At 27.2% G+C, this 15,457-nt stretch overlaps 3 protein-coding genes across 4 annotated transcripts in view; 1 reads left to right on the top strand and 2 right to left on the bottom strand.

The window, feature by feature from the left end:
* The first annotated feature begins 3,126 nt into the window (after positions 1-3,126).
* Positions 3,127-3,693, top strand: LOC136088141 (uncharacterized). The gene has a single exon (XM_065811804.1). The coding sequence runs from the start codon at positions 3,127-3,129 to the stop codon at positions 3,691-3,693; it is 567 nt and encodes a 188-aa protein (XP_065667876.1).
* A 6,288-nt stretch (positions 3,694-9,981) lies between these two features.
* LOC136088759 (uncharacterized) lies at positions 9,982-12,616 on the bottom strand. Its single transcript, XM_065813381.1, has 2 exons — positions 12,596-12,616; positions 9,982-12,435 (listed from the first exon to the last, which is right to left on the bottom strand). The coding sequence occupies exon 2, from the start codon at positions 11,734-11,736 to the stop codon at positions 10,819-10,821; it is 918 nt and encodes a 305-aa protein (XP_065669453.1). The 5' UTR covers positions 11,737-12,435; positions 12,596-12,616; the 3' UTR covers positions 9,982-10,818.
* Positions 12,617-13,467: 851 nt separating this feature from the next.
* LOC101234863 (wee1-like protein kinase) overlaps positions 13,468-15,457 on the bottom strand; it is a 58,470-nt gene continuing 56,480 nt past the window's right edge. For both annotated transcript variants that reach the window (XM_065813379.1, XM_065813380.1), the window contains exon 15: positions 13,468-13,991. In XM_065813379.1, coding sequence (XP_065669451.1) covers positions 13,889-13,991 — 103 coding nt within the window. In that variant the 3' untranslated portion in view covers positions 13,468-13,888. The remainder of the gene's footprint in view (positions 13,992-15,457) is intronic.

Genomic DNA, 15,457 nt, shown 5'->3' with positions numbered 1-15,457 from the left:
AGTATTTGTTGCTCTTATGGATGTTTTTCAGCAAAAATTTTCGCGATTCAAAGTCTTTATTTCTAGCCTCTTGCGCTTCCTCTGACATAAGTCCGATGGGTTATGTAAGGCTTTTAATTACGTCATGTCCGTGTATCAACACTTTGTGAACTGATTTAGCCACGTAATCTCATAAATTTTGATTTCTCCAAATAGGCATTTTTTCGATGTTGTTGATTTCTCCAGTCAAGTCCAATGGGACTAGACAAGTAAAAAATAATGATTCTTCACGCTATAAATCTCTGTTCATGTTAATTCTGATAAAACTTGTTTAATAATGCTTTGGCCAGTAGCACCATCAAAACCAGCCTTACACTTAATGTCATTATTTTTATTGCATTGTTGTTCAATATCAAGTGCCTCAGCACAGGTTCCTGAAGTGCACAGATTCTTTGCAAAGTATGAATTATCAAATCTTTTAAAGGAACTGAAGCTGAATAGTCCTCCACTCTTATATTTGCTGGATATTATTTCAATTTTTCATCCCTGAAATCATTGTAAGCGGGGTAGATATTATATTCTTTCTCCAAGGCTACGCTTCTAATCAATTGATAGGAAACTTTTTGTCAGAATGGCATCAGTTATTAAAGCAAGTGCTTCATCTTCTGCAATTATTAGTTGCTTTATCGGTATTTGAAATATTTAAAATGTTCTTGTCAGCAATAACAATAGATTCATCTCTAAATTTTTTACTAGTATAGTTTATAGTAGTTATAGTTTTACTAGTATAGTTTAAATATACAATTGCTCTGTTCTTCTAAGAACATTGAGCACTCTATTGTGTAGAATACTTTTTAAAGTTGTTTAATATATATATATATATATATATATATATATATATATATATATATATATATATATATATATATATATATATATATATATATATATATATATATATATTAAAAAGTAAATAAAAATTAAAAACTTTACAATATATAAGTAAATTATATATTGTTAAGTTACTACAAATTTTCAAACAAGCGTAATAGAAGAGTTAAATCAACAAATCATAATTGCAGGTGGAAGGTCGCTTGGGTTAATAATGGATAACTGTCAAGTAAATCAAAAAATATTTCAATATTTTGTTGCAAAAAATGTTCCAGCATACTAACTTTTAAATGACACTGTGCATATTCTAAAATGTATTCGAAATAATTGGACTGAAAAATTACAATGTTTAAAATTTAAATTGCTAAATGTTAACGATACTGTGCGACTTGCAGAGTGGAAATTTATAATTCAACTTCATGCTGCAGATAATCAAATAGTTAAGTTGTCACCGTTAAACGACAAAATGTTGGATTAGTTCTCAAAGTTTTTTGTGATGAAACAGTTGCAGCATTGCGTGTAAAATTTCCTGAAGCTGAAGATACTGCACTTTTTATTGAAACAGTTGTCAAGTGGTGGCTTATTGTCAACAGTAAAGCAAAAGGTCTAGATATTAGATTAAATAATATTCGAAGAAAGCCTATTACTTCAGTCGATGATTGGTAAAAGAAAAAGTTAACAATGGATACCCAGAGTGCTTTGCAAAAATCTTCTAAAAGATTAGCAAGCTGTGCCAAGTATTTGTTGAATTGCGTTTATCTTATGTATTGTTAAGACATAAAAAAATTTAGAATCGAAAAAACTAGAAAGTTGCTAGACGAGCAAGCAGATTTTACAATATTTCCTCCTGTTCATCGCCACTGTGATAAGTGTGAACTTGATGTGGAGTTTGATATGTTAATATGAAAATTGTGAGGATCAGTTGCCCAATGAATGCAAACAAGGGCTTTTATATATTGCAGGTTTTATTGCTTACAAACTTCCAGAATTACATTCAATTTTAGAAGAAACAGACACCTTTGATATGTTTTAAAAATATGGAACTTTGATCAGTTCTTTGAACAGAGGAAGACTAAGAGAACTTTCTGACAACTTGGTTTACTATGTTATTTATTGTTTTATATTTGAAGTGACATTAGTGAATAAAGTTTCACCATTGCTGTGCAAGAGAGGATTAATTGATATTTTTGTTAACTGCAATAGTAAATTCCAAATGCTTGGTCGAAAAGTTAGCTGCATTTTCGCAAACATTGTAAAAAACAATGTGAAGATTTTGGGAAGGAATGTTTAATAAAACAAGCAAAACTCTCAACTTCAAAATAAAATACTTGGAGTCAAAAATGTTAAAATAATTTTGTGAAAATAAAGTTAATATATTTGTTTATTTTTATCAAAAAATTTATTATTTGTATTGCAAGTGTTAAACAGCTAAAATAGGCATATAGTTCAAATATATAGTTATAAAAATGAGTCATTTTTAGCTAAACTCTTTAAATTTTTATTGTAATTAACTTATTTTAAACGTAAAAAAAATTCCTACAATATTTGCTTCTGAAATTTAATCAAAATGTTTTGTCCTAATAAAGCTCTTTATTTGATTTTGAAGTTTGTTTACAAAATCTCAGTAAATCTAAGTAGTGTTAAAGATAGTCTTAATTAGAGTATAAAATTAAGTATAAAAAACTTGAGTGTCGTAAGTAAAAATATTGAAGTTTAGCATAGTAGATGATAAGTAAATATCGTTGATATAAATAATAAACAATAAAAGTCCAAGAATAGATCCCTGTGGAACCTCGCAGGTAATGTTTTCTAATTTAGTGTAGGCTTTGTCATAAGATACGCATCGTTTGCGATTTTTAAGAATAACATTTCAAGAGTATATTGTTGTTTTCAAACCTATTTAAAACTTTTTTAACTAATTTAATTACTGCATGTTCTGTCGAGTGCCCTATTCTGAATCCGTACTGATTATTATCTAGAACTTTGTGAGTTTTAAGATAGTTGTAAAGACTATTATGCATTAATCGCTTTAGAATTTTTGAAGAAACATGAGAGTATTGAAATAAGTCTTTAATAAGATAACTTTGAGATATCACCATCTTTAAATCTCACCATCTTTAAATGTCAAAATCTTTTAAAACACGGAAGTGAACGGACGTGTTTATGCAGCGTGGTTGTTTTAAAGTAAAAAAAAAAAAAGTAAAAAAAGTATACTTTAAAGAATTATATATACACTTTAAATAATAATATAAGATAATGGATAAATTATTATCAATCGAAAATATTGAGAAAATGGGAGCTGGTATGCTAGAAAATCAAAGAAAAATTATATTGGAGAAAACAGAGAAACTTTTAAAAGACCAAGAAAAAAACTCTGCTATTATTACTTCTGCAAACTTGAAAATTTTAATGGAGAGACTAGATAAACTTGAAAAAGATACAATTAAAAACATAACAAAAACTAACGATATTGCAAATGATTTGAACGCAACACATCTAAAGGTAGTATTTTTAGAAACCGAATTCAATGAGATTAAGAAATTTATTTCTGCGCAAGATGAAATAATTTCGTCAAAGTTTGAAACAGTGAAACAGAAAACAAAAAAAATTAACATTGAAGTTAAAGATAAAAGTGAAATAATAAAAATTAGGAACAAACTAAGAGAGTTGGAAGATCGTTCACGTAAGAACAACTTGAGAATTGACGGGATAAAAGAAAGCGAAAATGAATTATGGGTAGAATTTGAATGTAAGGTGCATAAATTATTTGAGGAATTCCTTGACATAAAAAATATAAAAATCGAAAGAGCTAAATCTATATAAGTACTTTTTTATTTTTTAACTAATTTTTCCCTAATCTTAATATTATATTTCAAAATGGATGATAATTTATTAATTAAACTTTGTGATGAAAATGTCACACTTTGTGATAATGATGTCACTAATTATTTTAACCTAAAATCGTTAGAAAGCAAATACTATTCAATTTCTGAATCTAATTTCTATCTTCAACAAAATAAAAACACATTTTCAATCTTAAACAATAATATTCGAAGCCTAAACAAAAATTTTGAAGATTTTAAACTTCTAATGCATGAATTAAGTCACGATTTTAAAATAATCTGTCTTACTGAGACCTGGTGTAAACATGACGAGCGTAATTTTCAATTTAAATTGACAAATTACGCGTCAATTCATCAACCACGAAACTTCCGTACCGGTGGAGGTGTATGCGTTTTTATTCATAACTCAATTAATTTTATACCATGTAATGACCTCAGTGTGAATGAAAAAGATTGCGAGTCATTGTGCATTGAAATAGTTAAGCAAAATTCTAAAAACATACTTGTTAATGTTATTTATAGAGAACCAACTGGTAATTTAAAAAATTTTAAAGTTTCTTTACGTACTTTTTTAACAAAAGTTAATAAAAAACAAAAGCATGTTTACTTAGTCGGTGACCTGAATATTAATCTTTTGAATCATCCGTCAAATAACAGTGTTTAATATTTTGTAAATACTCTTTTACAAAATAACCTCATTCCAACAATAACTAAGCCAACAAGAATCACAAAAAGTTCCTCTACCCTACTAGATAACATAATTACTAATAATTTTTCTAATAGCTGCATTAGTGCAGGTATAATAAAGACTGATTTGACAGACCATTTTCCCACATTTCTAATAACAAAAAGCATAAATTCTGATAATATTTCCACAAAGCACATTATTTACAAGCGACAGATCAATGAAAACTCCATACAACAATTTCGCAACCTTCTAATTAACTTCGTTAATTGGGAGCTTGTTCTCCATGGAGAAGCATCACGTGCATAGCTCACATAGCATCACGTGATGCTACGTGATTGGATCCAATCACGTAGCATCACGTGATGCTATGTGATTACTATGCTTATGAACTTTTCCTTGCGCAATTTAGTAAACAATACAATAAAGCGTTTCCAGTAAAAAAGTTTTATATAAATTCAAAATCACTTCTATCGCCGTGGATAACAAAAGGCTAACTAAAACCATCAAGAAAAAAACAAAAACTTTATGAAAAATTTCTTAAAAAAAAAACATATTCAAACGAAGCAAAATATAAAAACTATAAAAATATATTTGAAAAAATCAAAAAATACTCATAAAAATTATATTATTCGAAATTGCTAGGAAATACTCAACAAACTTGCAATGCTATTAAAGAAATAATTGGACAAAACAAATATAAAAATAACGCAAATATAAAAATAACGCTGCCAAAAAAAACTTTTAATTGACGGTGAATCAATTTATGATAAAGCACTAATAGCTGAAGAGTTTAACAGTTTCTTTATTAATGTTAGCTCTAATTTAGCACAAAGTATTCCTTTAACTTCTTCAACATTTGATTCTTATCTAACAAATTCTAATAAAAAAATGAATGAGTCAAAGCTAGATATATGTGAGTTGCGGACTGCATTACTAAGCTTAAAAAGTAACAAAAGTGCAGGATCGGGTAAAGTTAGCGTTAATATATTAAAATTAGTCCATGATATAATTGAACCATCTTTGTTTCATATCTTCAATCAGTCACTTAGATCAGGTAAAGTTCCGGATAATTTAAAAATTGCTAGAGTAAATCGAGTATTTAAGTCTGGAGATGAGTCAGAACCTTCTAACTACAGGCCTATATCTGTTTTATCTTGTTTCTCGAAATTACTTGAACGTATAGTGTACAATAGGCTGTATAATCATTTAACTGAAAACAATATGTTATACAGTAAGCAATTTGGTTTCAAAAAACAACATTCAACAGATCACGCAATGGTAGAGTTAGTTAATCACTTATCTAATATTTTTACAGAAGACTATTTTACGTTAGAAGTTTTCGTTGATCTGTCGAAAGCTTTTGATACGGAAAATCATTCCATTCTAATAAAAAAACTGGAATATTACGGAATAAAGGAGACAAACTTACTCTGGTTTGAAAATTACCTTTCAAACAGAAAACAATATGTACAATTTGAAAATTTAGAAACGACCAAAAAAACTGTAAATTGTGGAGTCCCACAGGGTTCTATACTTGGACCTTAATACATAATGATTTATCATAAATGATTTTACATAAATGATTTATCTACAACATCAAACCTGATAAATTTTATTTTATTCGCAGATGAACTGAATCTTTTTTATTCTCACAAAAATATTGAAACACTTTTTACAGTAGTAAATAAAGAATTAAATAAAGTAAACGAATGGTTTGTATACAACAAATTGTCTTTGAATCTTCAAAAAACTAAATTTTCTCTTTTCCACAAACCAAGCAAAACAAAAGAAATACCACTTATTCTTCCCAATCTTTTGATGTATAAAACTAACATCAAAAGGCAAATATCTGTAAATTTTTTAGGTGTGAACTTTGATGAAAATCTATCTTGGAAAGTTCATATAAAAAACATTGGCCTGATCTATAGAGTTAAGCCACTTTTAAATTTTAAGTCCTTAAAATGTTTATATTTTTCCTTTATACATAGTTACTTAACTTACGGCAACACCATGTGGGCAAGTACTAATCACGCTAAACTAAAAAAAACTTTATAGTAAGCAAAAACATGCTGTTAGAATCATATTTGTAGCTGATAGAGCGATTCCTTGTGAATCTCTTTTACGTATAATTGTTGCCCTAAATATTTTCAAACTTAATATCCATCTTGTTCCACAGTTAATGTATAAAACAAAATATGGACTCTCCCCAAAAAAATTTGAAACTTATTTTAAAGCAAATACACCATAAATATGTTACAAGATTTTCCGCAAACAACTTTGTTATACCAAAATCTTATTCTAAACAAAATTCTTATTCAATTCTGAATCGCGGACCACTTTTGTGGGAAAGATTCCCAAACATTGTTTCCGGAAAAAAAAGTCTCTACATCAGTTCAAAACTGATTCAAAACAGTTTTTATTAAACACAGATTTTGATTTATACTATTATAAATTTTTCTTTTAAAAATAGATCAGATATATAATTTAAAAACTGAATAACAAGGTAATTATTCCTTGTAATTATTAAAAAAGGTTTGTGGGTATATATATATATATATATATATATATATATATATATATATATATATATATATATATATATATATATATATATATATATATATATATATATATATATATATAAAGTTATTATATATTCACTTTTTTTTTTACCCAATCTATTTATAATATTATGTATTAAACGATATCTTTCTTTATTTTTTATATATTTTTTGTAAACATTCATTCAATTTTTCTTTTATACTATATATTCTTGAAACAACTTTGTAAAAATTATAAATTGTAACACGGTGCTCGGCAATAAGGCAAACCAATGCCTTCTTCTTGGTCCGGCCATTAACTTAATTGTAGGTTTATGGAAACTGTTATATTTATTAAACGGCAAAATATAATGTTAAATAAAAAAATAAGATAAATATTGGAAGCTAGTTTCAAGAGGTCAGGAAAAACTTTTAAAAACATTTTTAAATGAAAGAATTAGAATAAGCTTTCTGTTTAAAATCTATCTACTTTTCAGGGGTGTTCAATAACATCAACAACTTCTTTTACAACCCTAGGGCTATACCAACAAGACCTGCGCTTGTGTTTGGTTTTATCATATTAAAAGCAAACTGAAGTTCATCAGGCAATACCTCAAGCTCATCAATTACGCAGTTTTAGATATGATTTATTGGAGTTATTTTTTTTGTTAGGTTCTTACCCACATTTATAAAAAAATTATTAAAACTGTCTGCAATATCTTTTTTCTTATTTGTTATTGTTCTTTCATCCTCAGTATATAAATATTTCGATAAAGTATTACCACGAACTTTCTTTTCTTTTTCTTTCACTTCTTTATTATATCCCAAGTTTTTTTGTTATTTCCGATATTATCTTGTAAAAAACTTGAGAAATAATTTTTTTTAGCTTTTCCTTTTCAGATTTTCAAACAGGCTTTTGTAAATTTTAATTTTTTTTTAGTTTTGATAAGTTTTATTTATAAGTATTTTTCATATAGTTTTTGTTTTTTCTACGAAGATTTAATAAGTCATTTTGTAATCCATGGACTTGGTAGACTTTTAAGCTGGATTTCGATTTCCTTCATGGGAAACGCTTTGTCGTACGCATTAAAGAACTCGTTGTAAAAAAATGCATAGGCTTTATTCCTATCTTTGAAATTATGTAGTTGTTTCCAATTTACTTTAAGTAAATAGTTATTAAATCCCTTAATATTAAATTCAATAATCTGCCTTTTTATTTCTGTTACTACTTTGCTTTTTTTTTTTAAATCAGATATAAAAAAAGTTGGAAAGTGGTCACTTATATTGCTTTTAATGATTTCGTTTTGAATATTGCATGAAAATGTGAGTAAAAATATTATCAATAAGAGATTTGAAACACGAGTAGTTTATTAAGGGAAGAATGTTTTATTGAAAGAGAAAGTTTAAGAAATGTTTTACATCTTTATCATATTAACATTAAGAAAATTTAGGTAAAAGTCCCTCGTGATGTAAATTTGTTTATTTCTTACTTTTTATAAATATCATTTTAAGCTTTTGAAAAGGTTTTTTATTTCCGCATGGTGATCAACATAAGCAGTTATTAAAACGTTTTTTTTAATTGTGGTTTAATAATTTGATAGTTAATGATTCATAATCCGCATTTCGAATGCTAAGAATATCTATTTTCTGAAAATAGATTGACTCGTGAATAAAAATGCATACACCGCCACCAATGCGACCACCTCGAGTTTGGTGGATTGCTTTATAACCTTGAATTTGAAAATTATTGCATATAACTATTTTGTATATATATTATATATATAATATTATATATATAATATTATAATATTATATATATATATATATATATATATATATATATATATATATATATATATATATATATATATATATATATATATATAAAATATATATATATATATATATATATATATATATATATATATATATATATATATATATATATATATATATATATATATATAGACACATTCGAAATTGAATTTTTTTAAAAATGGCGAAACCTCGAACCTTCGAACTGAAAACCCTAAATGTTATGAAAAAACTAAACTTTTGTCAAGCCAAATCACCAGCTATGGCTTTCTTATAAGGCGAAGATTCATGAACTTTAAACTGGTTAAAAATTACTAAGGAAGGATAAATCATTGTCTGTCCTGTCCTTCTTGTTATCGTTTTTTTTTGGATAAATCATTATTTGTTCTGCATAATGTCGTAATTTTTTAAATCTAACTAGAAAGAATCGCTACTCCCAACAGCTTTTAATATCAATAATTAACTAAGTTTACAGTAAATTAAAAAACATTGTGCGCGCTTTTAATATCAATAATTAGGTCACAATAAGTTTACGGTAATTAAAAAACATAGTGCGCGCTTTTAATATCAATAATTAGGTCACAGTAAGTTTACAGTAAATTAAAAAACATTGTGCACGCTTTTATCAGACAAGGAGGACCTAAGACTCTTAATTATTTTTTTTAGCCATATGTATGTTTTTTAAAAAAAACCGAAACCAAGTTTTCATGATTTCGGGTCATGATCGAGGACTGCCAACTCCCGACAAAATAGTGTAATTTTAGCCACAAAGCATTGTGGGATGTCTTGCGGGACCAAAATAATCTTAATACGCAAACTTAATGAATTTTAATAACATAAATTTAAATAACAATCATATCAGGCAGCTTGAAAAAAACTCCTTTAGAAACTAAACTTTTAAAATTGTTAACTTATTTATAAATTTACTTGTATAACATTATTAACTCAACATGAATATATTTATGATAGTGATAAAAACTTGCAAAACTGCTATTTAAAAGCATTGTTATCACCTTATCACCTATCACCTTGTTATCACCTTATCACCTATCACCTTGTTATCACCTTATCACCTATCACCTTGTTATCACCTTATCACCTTGTTATCACCTTATCACCTATCACCTTGTTATCACCTTATCACCTATCACCTTGTTATCACCTTATTCGTTTAAATATATTCTTATATAGATTCTTAATAAATGATGCTGTGAGAAAAAAAAAATTTCTAATAAGAAATATCTTTTATTAATAAAATAAAATCCTTTCGATTTAATATAAAAAGCAAGCATGGATATATAATTGCATTATTACAAGCATTAATGCAAGCATAATCCATGGATAATACGAGCCAACTTTTTTTTACATGCCTTGTTTCGTGGTTGTATATCTCGATTATAAAAGCGTATAAAATAAGACATTCTCATAATAACAAAGTTTCTAATTAAACTTTCTTTTAAGAGAAAGGCATAACCAACATGTTCATCAAAAAAAAAATCTAAAATTGCAATGATTTTTTATTTTATTAATAAGTGTTTGTCTGTTTCTTTTAGTAAGTAAAATTTTTATTTGTATTAAAAAAACAGTTTCCATATCTTGAAGCAAGTTTTGTAAAAAAGAATCAGTATTAAATAAGTTACTTCCACTTGATGTGACACTTGAAAGAACTTGGACACATTCTTGACAAATTTGAACTTTCTTTATTAAATATTCTGCAATCGATTTTAAAACTTGCTTAACTGACTACGAAAGTGAATCACTTGAAACATTTTGTAAAATACAAGGTTGTAATTTTTTGTTAATAATGAAGATGGCTGTTTAAAAATCAATTTTTCGTTTGTATAAATTTGTTTCTCAAATACTTTGTTGGTAATTGAATCTACGGAAAAAAGGAATCTACGGTAACTGCAACCAAAAAATCTGATTCTGGGAGACAATTACTGTTAGAACTAGATTGCTTTATTGAAAGGAATACTAAAGCATTTTGATATGCTGATTTAAATTTCAATGCTGTTGGTCTGTCATTCCAACCTTCTTTGCTTCGTATTAGAATACAAGAATGTTAGAAAAAATAACATTCAAACCCCAATGACTGGATATACCTTTTTTTGGCTACGAGCACCACAAAAATGCCCTTAATCAAATCTCTCAAATCTTCAAGCTGTTGAATAAACTTATTATTTAGCGTTAAAGCAGAACATGTTGGTTTATCTGTTATTAGTTCACGAGAATTTATTATGTCAAATAAATTATCCTTATTTTTAATAAAAAAGGATGTAGACAAAACTTTTTTAAGCAATAGTTTTGTAGAAGTATATACATTCAAAGCAGTACTAACTTGACTACTAAAAATTTGTGTTGCCAACTTTACTAGCATGGCTAATTGTGATCTTGGATCTAAATGACAATCTGTCAATTTTGGAGCAAGGCGGAGAGCATTTACCTTTTCCAAATTATAGAGCTCTTGCAGATGCTTCCACGAGATTATTTTATCATCAGACAGAATGTCATGTTGTATTAAATTATTTCTGACACTTTTTATGAGATGTGGTGGATCAAATATTATATATACCTTTGCTCTCGTAGTTGGATGTAAAATTTGTTGATTTGATAATGAAAATCCTAAAAATTTAATAGCTCTAATATTAGTTGAGCTTTGATCAAAAACAAGACATCTTAAAGCTAAACCTATTGCATGTAAATGAACCATAGTGTTATTTAAGATCTTAGCTAAATTGGTTGAACTCATGGCATTATTACTATAAAAATAAGCAATTAGTTGTTTCCATTTTGTTAATAACCCTCGAACCATCAATACAAGTACTTGGTTCACTGGTTTACCATTCGATTGAATTCCAACAACCTTGTCACTGTTTTTGTCATAATCCAGATGTTGCTTTAAAGGCATTTCATCAAAAACAAGGCTACAGTTCCTTTCTAATTTTGTCATGGTTTCAACTCTCATTTTTATTAAGGCCATAATTTGAAAATCCAGATACTATGACCCAAAAGATTTTCCTAGAACCATTAAAATAGTGCTTCTAGCAAGCAATGAAAAAACTCTAATTAGCATTTTAAAAGTTTGTGGACTGTGATACATAATTCTCAAGGCTAACAGCTTGTCTTTAACAGTCCAACGTTTTCCTTTTTTAACGTGATTACTCATAAGTTATTGACTTTCAAAAATTGTAGCTGGGTAGTAGTTAAAATTTTTTTAGATAAATTTATGTGTTCTTTTGAACCATCACAATTTTATAACATTTTGTTCTTTGACTGTAAGTTCTTTATTTTTTTTTTAAGATGAAAAATCTTAACTTGAGATGACAAATATTTATTTCTAAAATTGGTTTTAACAGCTGATATATTATTTGTACCAGTAGTGTCAACACTATTTCTTGGGCTAAATTCAATTGTATTACTGACTTCTTTTTGTATTTTATCCTGTAAACGAGTTCTGTTTGTTGGTTGTTTTCTCTTTAAATTAAACAAAGATGCTTGATTTGGAAAGTTAAAAATTGTTGGTACAGCAGTTACAAGTGCTCTTTTACTGCCATTGTTAGCTAGATAGTATTAAGATGAATCAAAATGTTCACTACAAACCGTTTAACTAAGATTAAGTTCTTCACAAGATTTTGTATCAAGATCTTGAAGACAACAATTATGTACCCAAAGTTTGTATCTAAAAAAAGTTAGCCTTATAAATTTGTTGGAGTTATTTCCATCATATTATGATTCAATATTTTTCATCATATTATGCATTTACATTGTTTTAAAAATATCTTTAAAGTTTTGATATATTTATTTTTTTAATAAATCAAATACGGTGAACAGTTACTTGCCTGTTTTTCTCTTTTGGGAATCTAAAAAAAGATATACTGTTTTCAAATTCTTTCCACGTTTGTTTACACAATTGATGGCTGAACAAAAAGCTGGCATATTTAATTATATAAGGGATTGCAAATAATAATTTGATTCCTGAAAAGCTAAAGCCAATAATATTTTAAAATGTAATATATATATATATATATATATATATATATATATATATATATATATATATTATAAACAGTGTTTAGTGTATAAACTGATTATGTTGTTATTATATGAATTTGTTTTCGCAAGACATCCCATAATGCATTTTTCAGCCAATTACACATAGATATAGGTAATTTTCGGCGAGTTGGCAGCCCTTGGTCATGATCTTAAAACCATCAACATATATTTAATAAAACGTAGTCGGGTCATGATCTTAAAACAGTTAATAACATTCGGTAAGTGTAAAGTTCATCATGTTTGTTTTATGTCGTTTACTCGCCAATACCACGTTCATACTGACGATAAAACGCTTGTGTTTAGACCGAAACTAAAATTAATTTTAACTCAAAAAAATTATAACTAAAATTCGAGTAATTTTAGTCGAACTTAAATGTTAGTCGCACGAGATTTTTGAAAGAAAATACAAAACAATGAAAGAACAAAAAAAAAAACAGATAATAATAAGCGTTTATTTTTTTGTAAATTTAAACAATTTAATGTGCGCCAAAAACTGTCATTTGCTTAGTTCCAAAGTCCTATAAGATCCTATGGGAGTTGAAGGACTTTTTGACTTAAGCATGGCTTATATGCCGATCAAAAATCGAGTTAACACTTTAACATTTTTTCTGTTAAAACTTTAAATAGTAAAACTTTTCTGAACAAAAAAAGAAACTGATTGACACTTAATTTTTATTTTGTACAATTCTTTACATCTTAAAATATTTAAAATAAGAAAGAAAGAGTTAAGCTACTCAAGTTAAAAATATTCGCAAGCGAACATAAGAATAAAAAATACCTTACTCATCGTATATTATATTATAAACTGATAAAATTTCAATGTATAAATCTGAAAAGATAGTTTTCCTTAAAAAGACCATACTATGATTTGTTACTCTAAAAAAATATATTTGATATAGAAAGAGAATCGGTTCCTAGAACGAACTTTAACAGAACACAAAAATACCAAAAGATATGCAAAAAATAACCTTGCACATCCATCTCAAAAGAATAGCTCATATAAATATTTACAAATGGAAGCAGAATTCTCATCATAATCTGATCATAAAAAAAAATAAAAAAACTCAAATAAAAAAAAATCAAATTATGACGCTCATACTCATACTTCTTGTCACTTTATTTCCAACAACTCGTTTATTACCTGCTTTCAAATCGATAGCTTTTTGTGCAGCTATTAGTTTTCTTCAAAAAAACAAGAAAAAAAAAAACATTAATAACAAACTGTGATTTAAATTTACACTATTTTATTTCATTTTTAAACATTTCAATTAAATTTTATTGATTTTAAAATTTCTATTTTCTTTTAATTAAACTCCATGTAAAATCTACTATCAACTAATACTGTGGAAAAGATTTACACAATGTGTTATGGTGACAATTCCTTACTTCACTACAGCACTAACAAAGGTGCATCAAAAAAAATGCACACAATGGTGTGCATTGAAAATCCAGATACATTACGATCAATCTAGGTAAAATTAACACTACTTAAACATTTTTCCATTATATAAGAAAACTGTTTTTTAAAAACAACTTGTCATACTTTTCAACATTCCAGGAAAGTCAAAGGTATGATCTGTATTACTATGTATTAGATACCTTGATTTTCTATTACTAGAGCATTAGCACAATTCCAAAAGAAGGTGAAAATGGACAACTTACTTTGGGTAACTTTGAAAACTAAACTTTTTTTTTTTTAATAACTGCTAAATCAACACAGTTTAATTCTTATTTCCGAAAATCACTTCATTTATTTCAAGGTATAATAATTGTGGAAAAAAGCTATATACAATATAATCCAGCCGATCCTACTGATAGAATGCAAAACCCCTTATATTTACATAGATTAACTAGAATTAAGATTTATTTACATTATATAGTCAATATTATAAAGTCAAGCGTAACATCACAACAGACCAGACTAAAGAGTGAAGACAACAACACAGATTAAATCTAAATATAACAGCCAATCATTGCTTTATTTAATTTTCCTTTGTACAACTTCTAGACCACCTGGATGAACTATGAAACCTTTCTCCCTGTTCTAACAGCTCTTAGATAGAGAAGTCAAGATGGAAACTTTAGCAAAGATTTACAGTCTCTGTTATCCACAAACACAATAAACAAAGATACTTGATAAACCCACCCTGCATTCCGTGAAAATATAGCATCTTAAACACTATCACACTTGTGATTGTGTTCAAGATGCTATATTTCAAGATCTTTTCAATTACTTAAAATGGTCCAATCAGAAGTAAAGTATGGAACTTGCTAGAGATTTTTAGTTTCATTAACAAGCATAAAATACAGTTTTGAAAAAATCAAAAAATGTTTAAAAAAAACTTAAAATGGGTAAAAAAATAAATCAAAAATTAACAAGAGAACAACGAAAAGCTCTTATGGAAAATTAAGGAAAACAAACTTATATATATCCATTTGATAAAGATAATGGTTTCATAAGAATAGAACACGATAAAGCTTTAGAACAAATTGGCCAAATGAGAGTTTTAAATGAAGATCCCATTTTTAGTTATGCTATTAAAATGAAAAATTATCTCTCACAACTTAATAAAAAACAGCGATTTTCAAAAACAGAGTATGATAGTATATATCCAAGTGATCCCATCCCGCTTTGTATGTATGGTCTA

The sequence above is a fragment of the Hydra vulgaris genome, chromosome 12, assembly GCF_038396675.1.
Source record: "Hydra vulgaris chromosome 12, alternate assembly HydraT2T_AEP".
Lineage (NCBI taxonomy): Eukaryota > Metazoa > Cnidaria > Hydrozoa > Anthoathecata > Hydridae > Hydra > Hydra vulgaris.
This window is presented reverse-complemented; position numbering and strand designations above follow the sequence as displayed.

Excerpts from the sequence above, each read along its gene's own strand:
- LOC136088141 (XM_065811804.1), top strand. The coding sequence starts at position 3,127 with ATGGATAAATTATTATCAATCGAAAATATTGAGAAAATGGGAGCTGGT.
- LOC136088759 (XM_065813381.1), bottom strand. The coding sequence starts at position 11,736 with ATGGCCTTAATAAAAATGAGAGTTGAAACCATGACAAAATTAGAAAGG.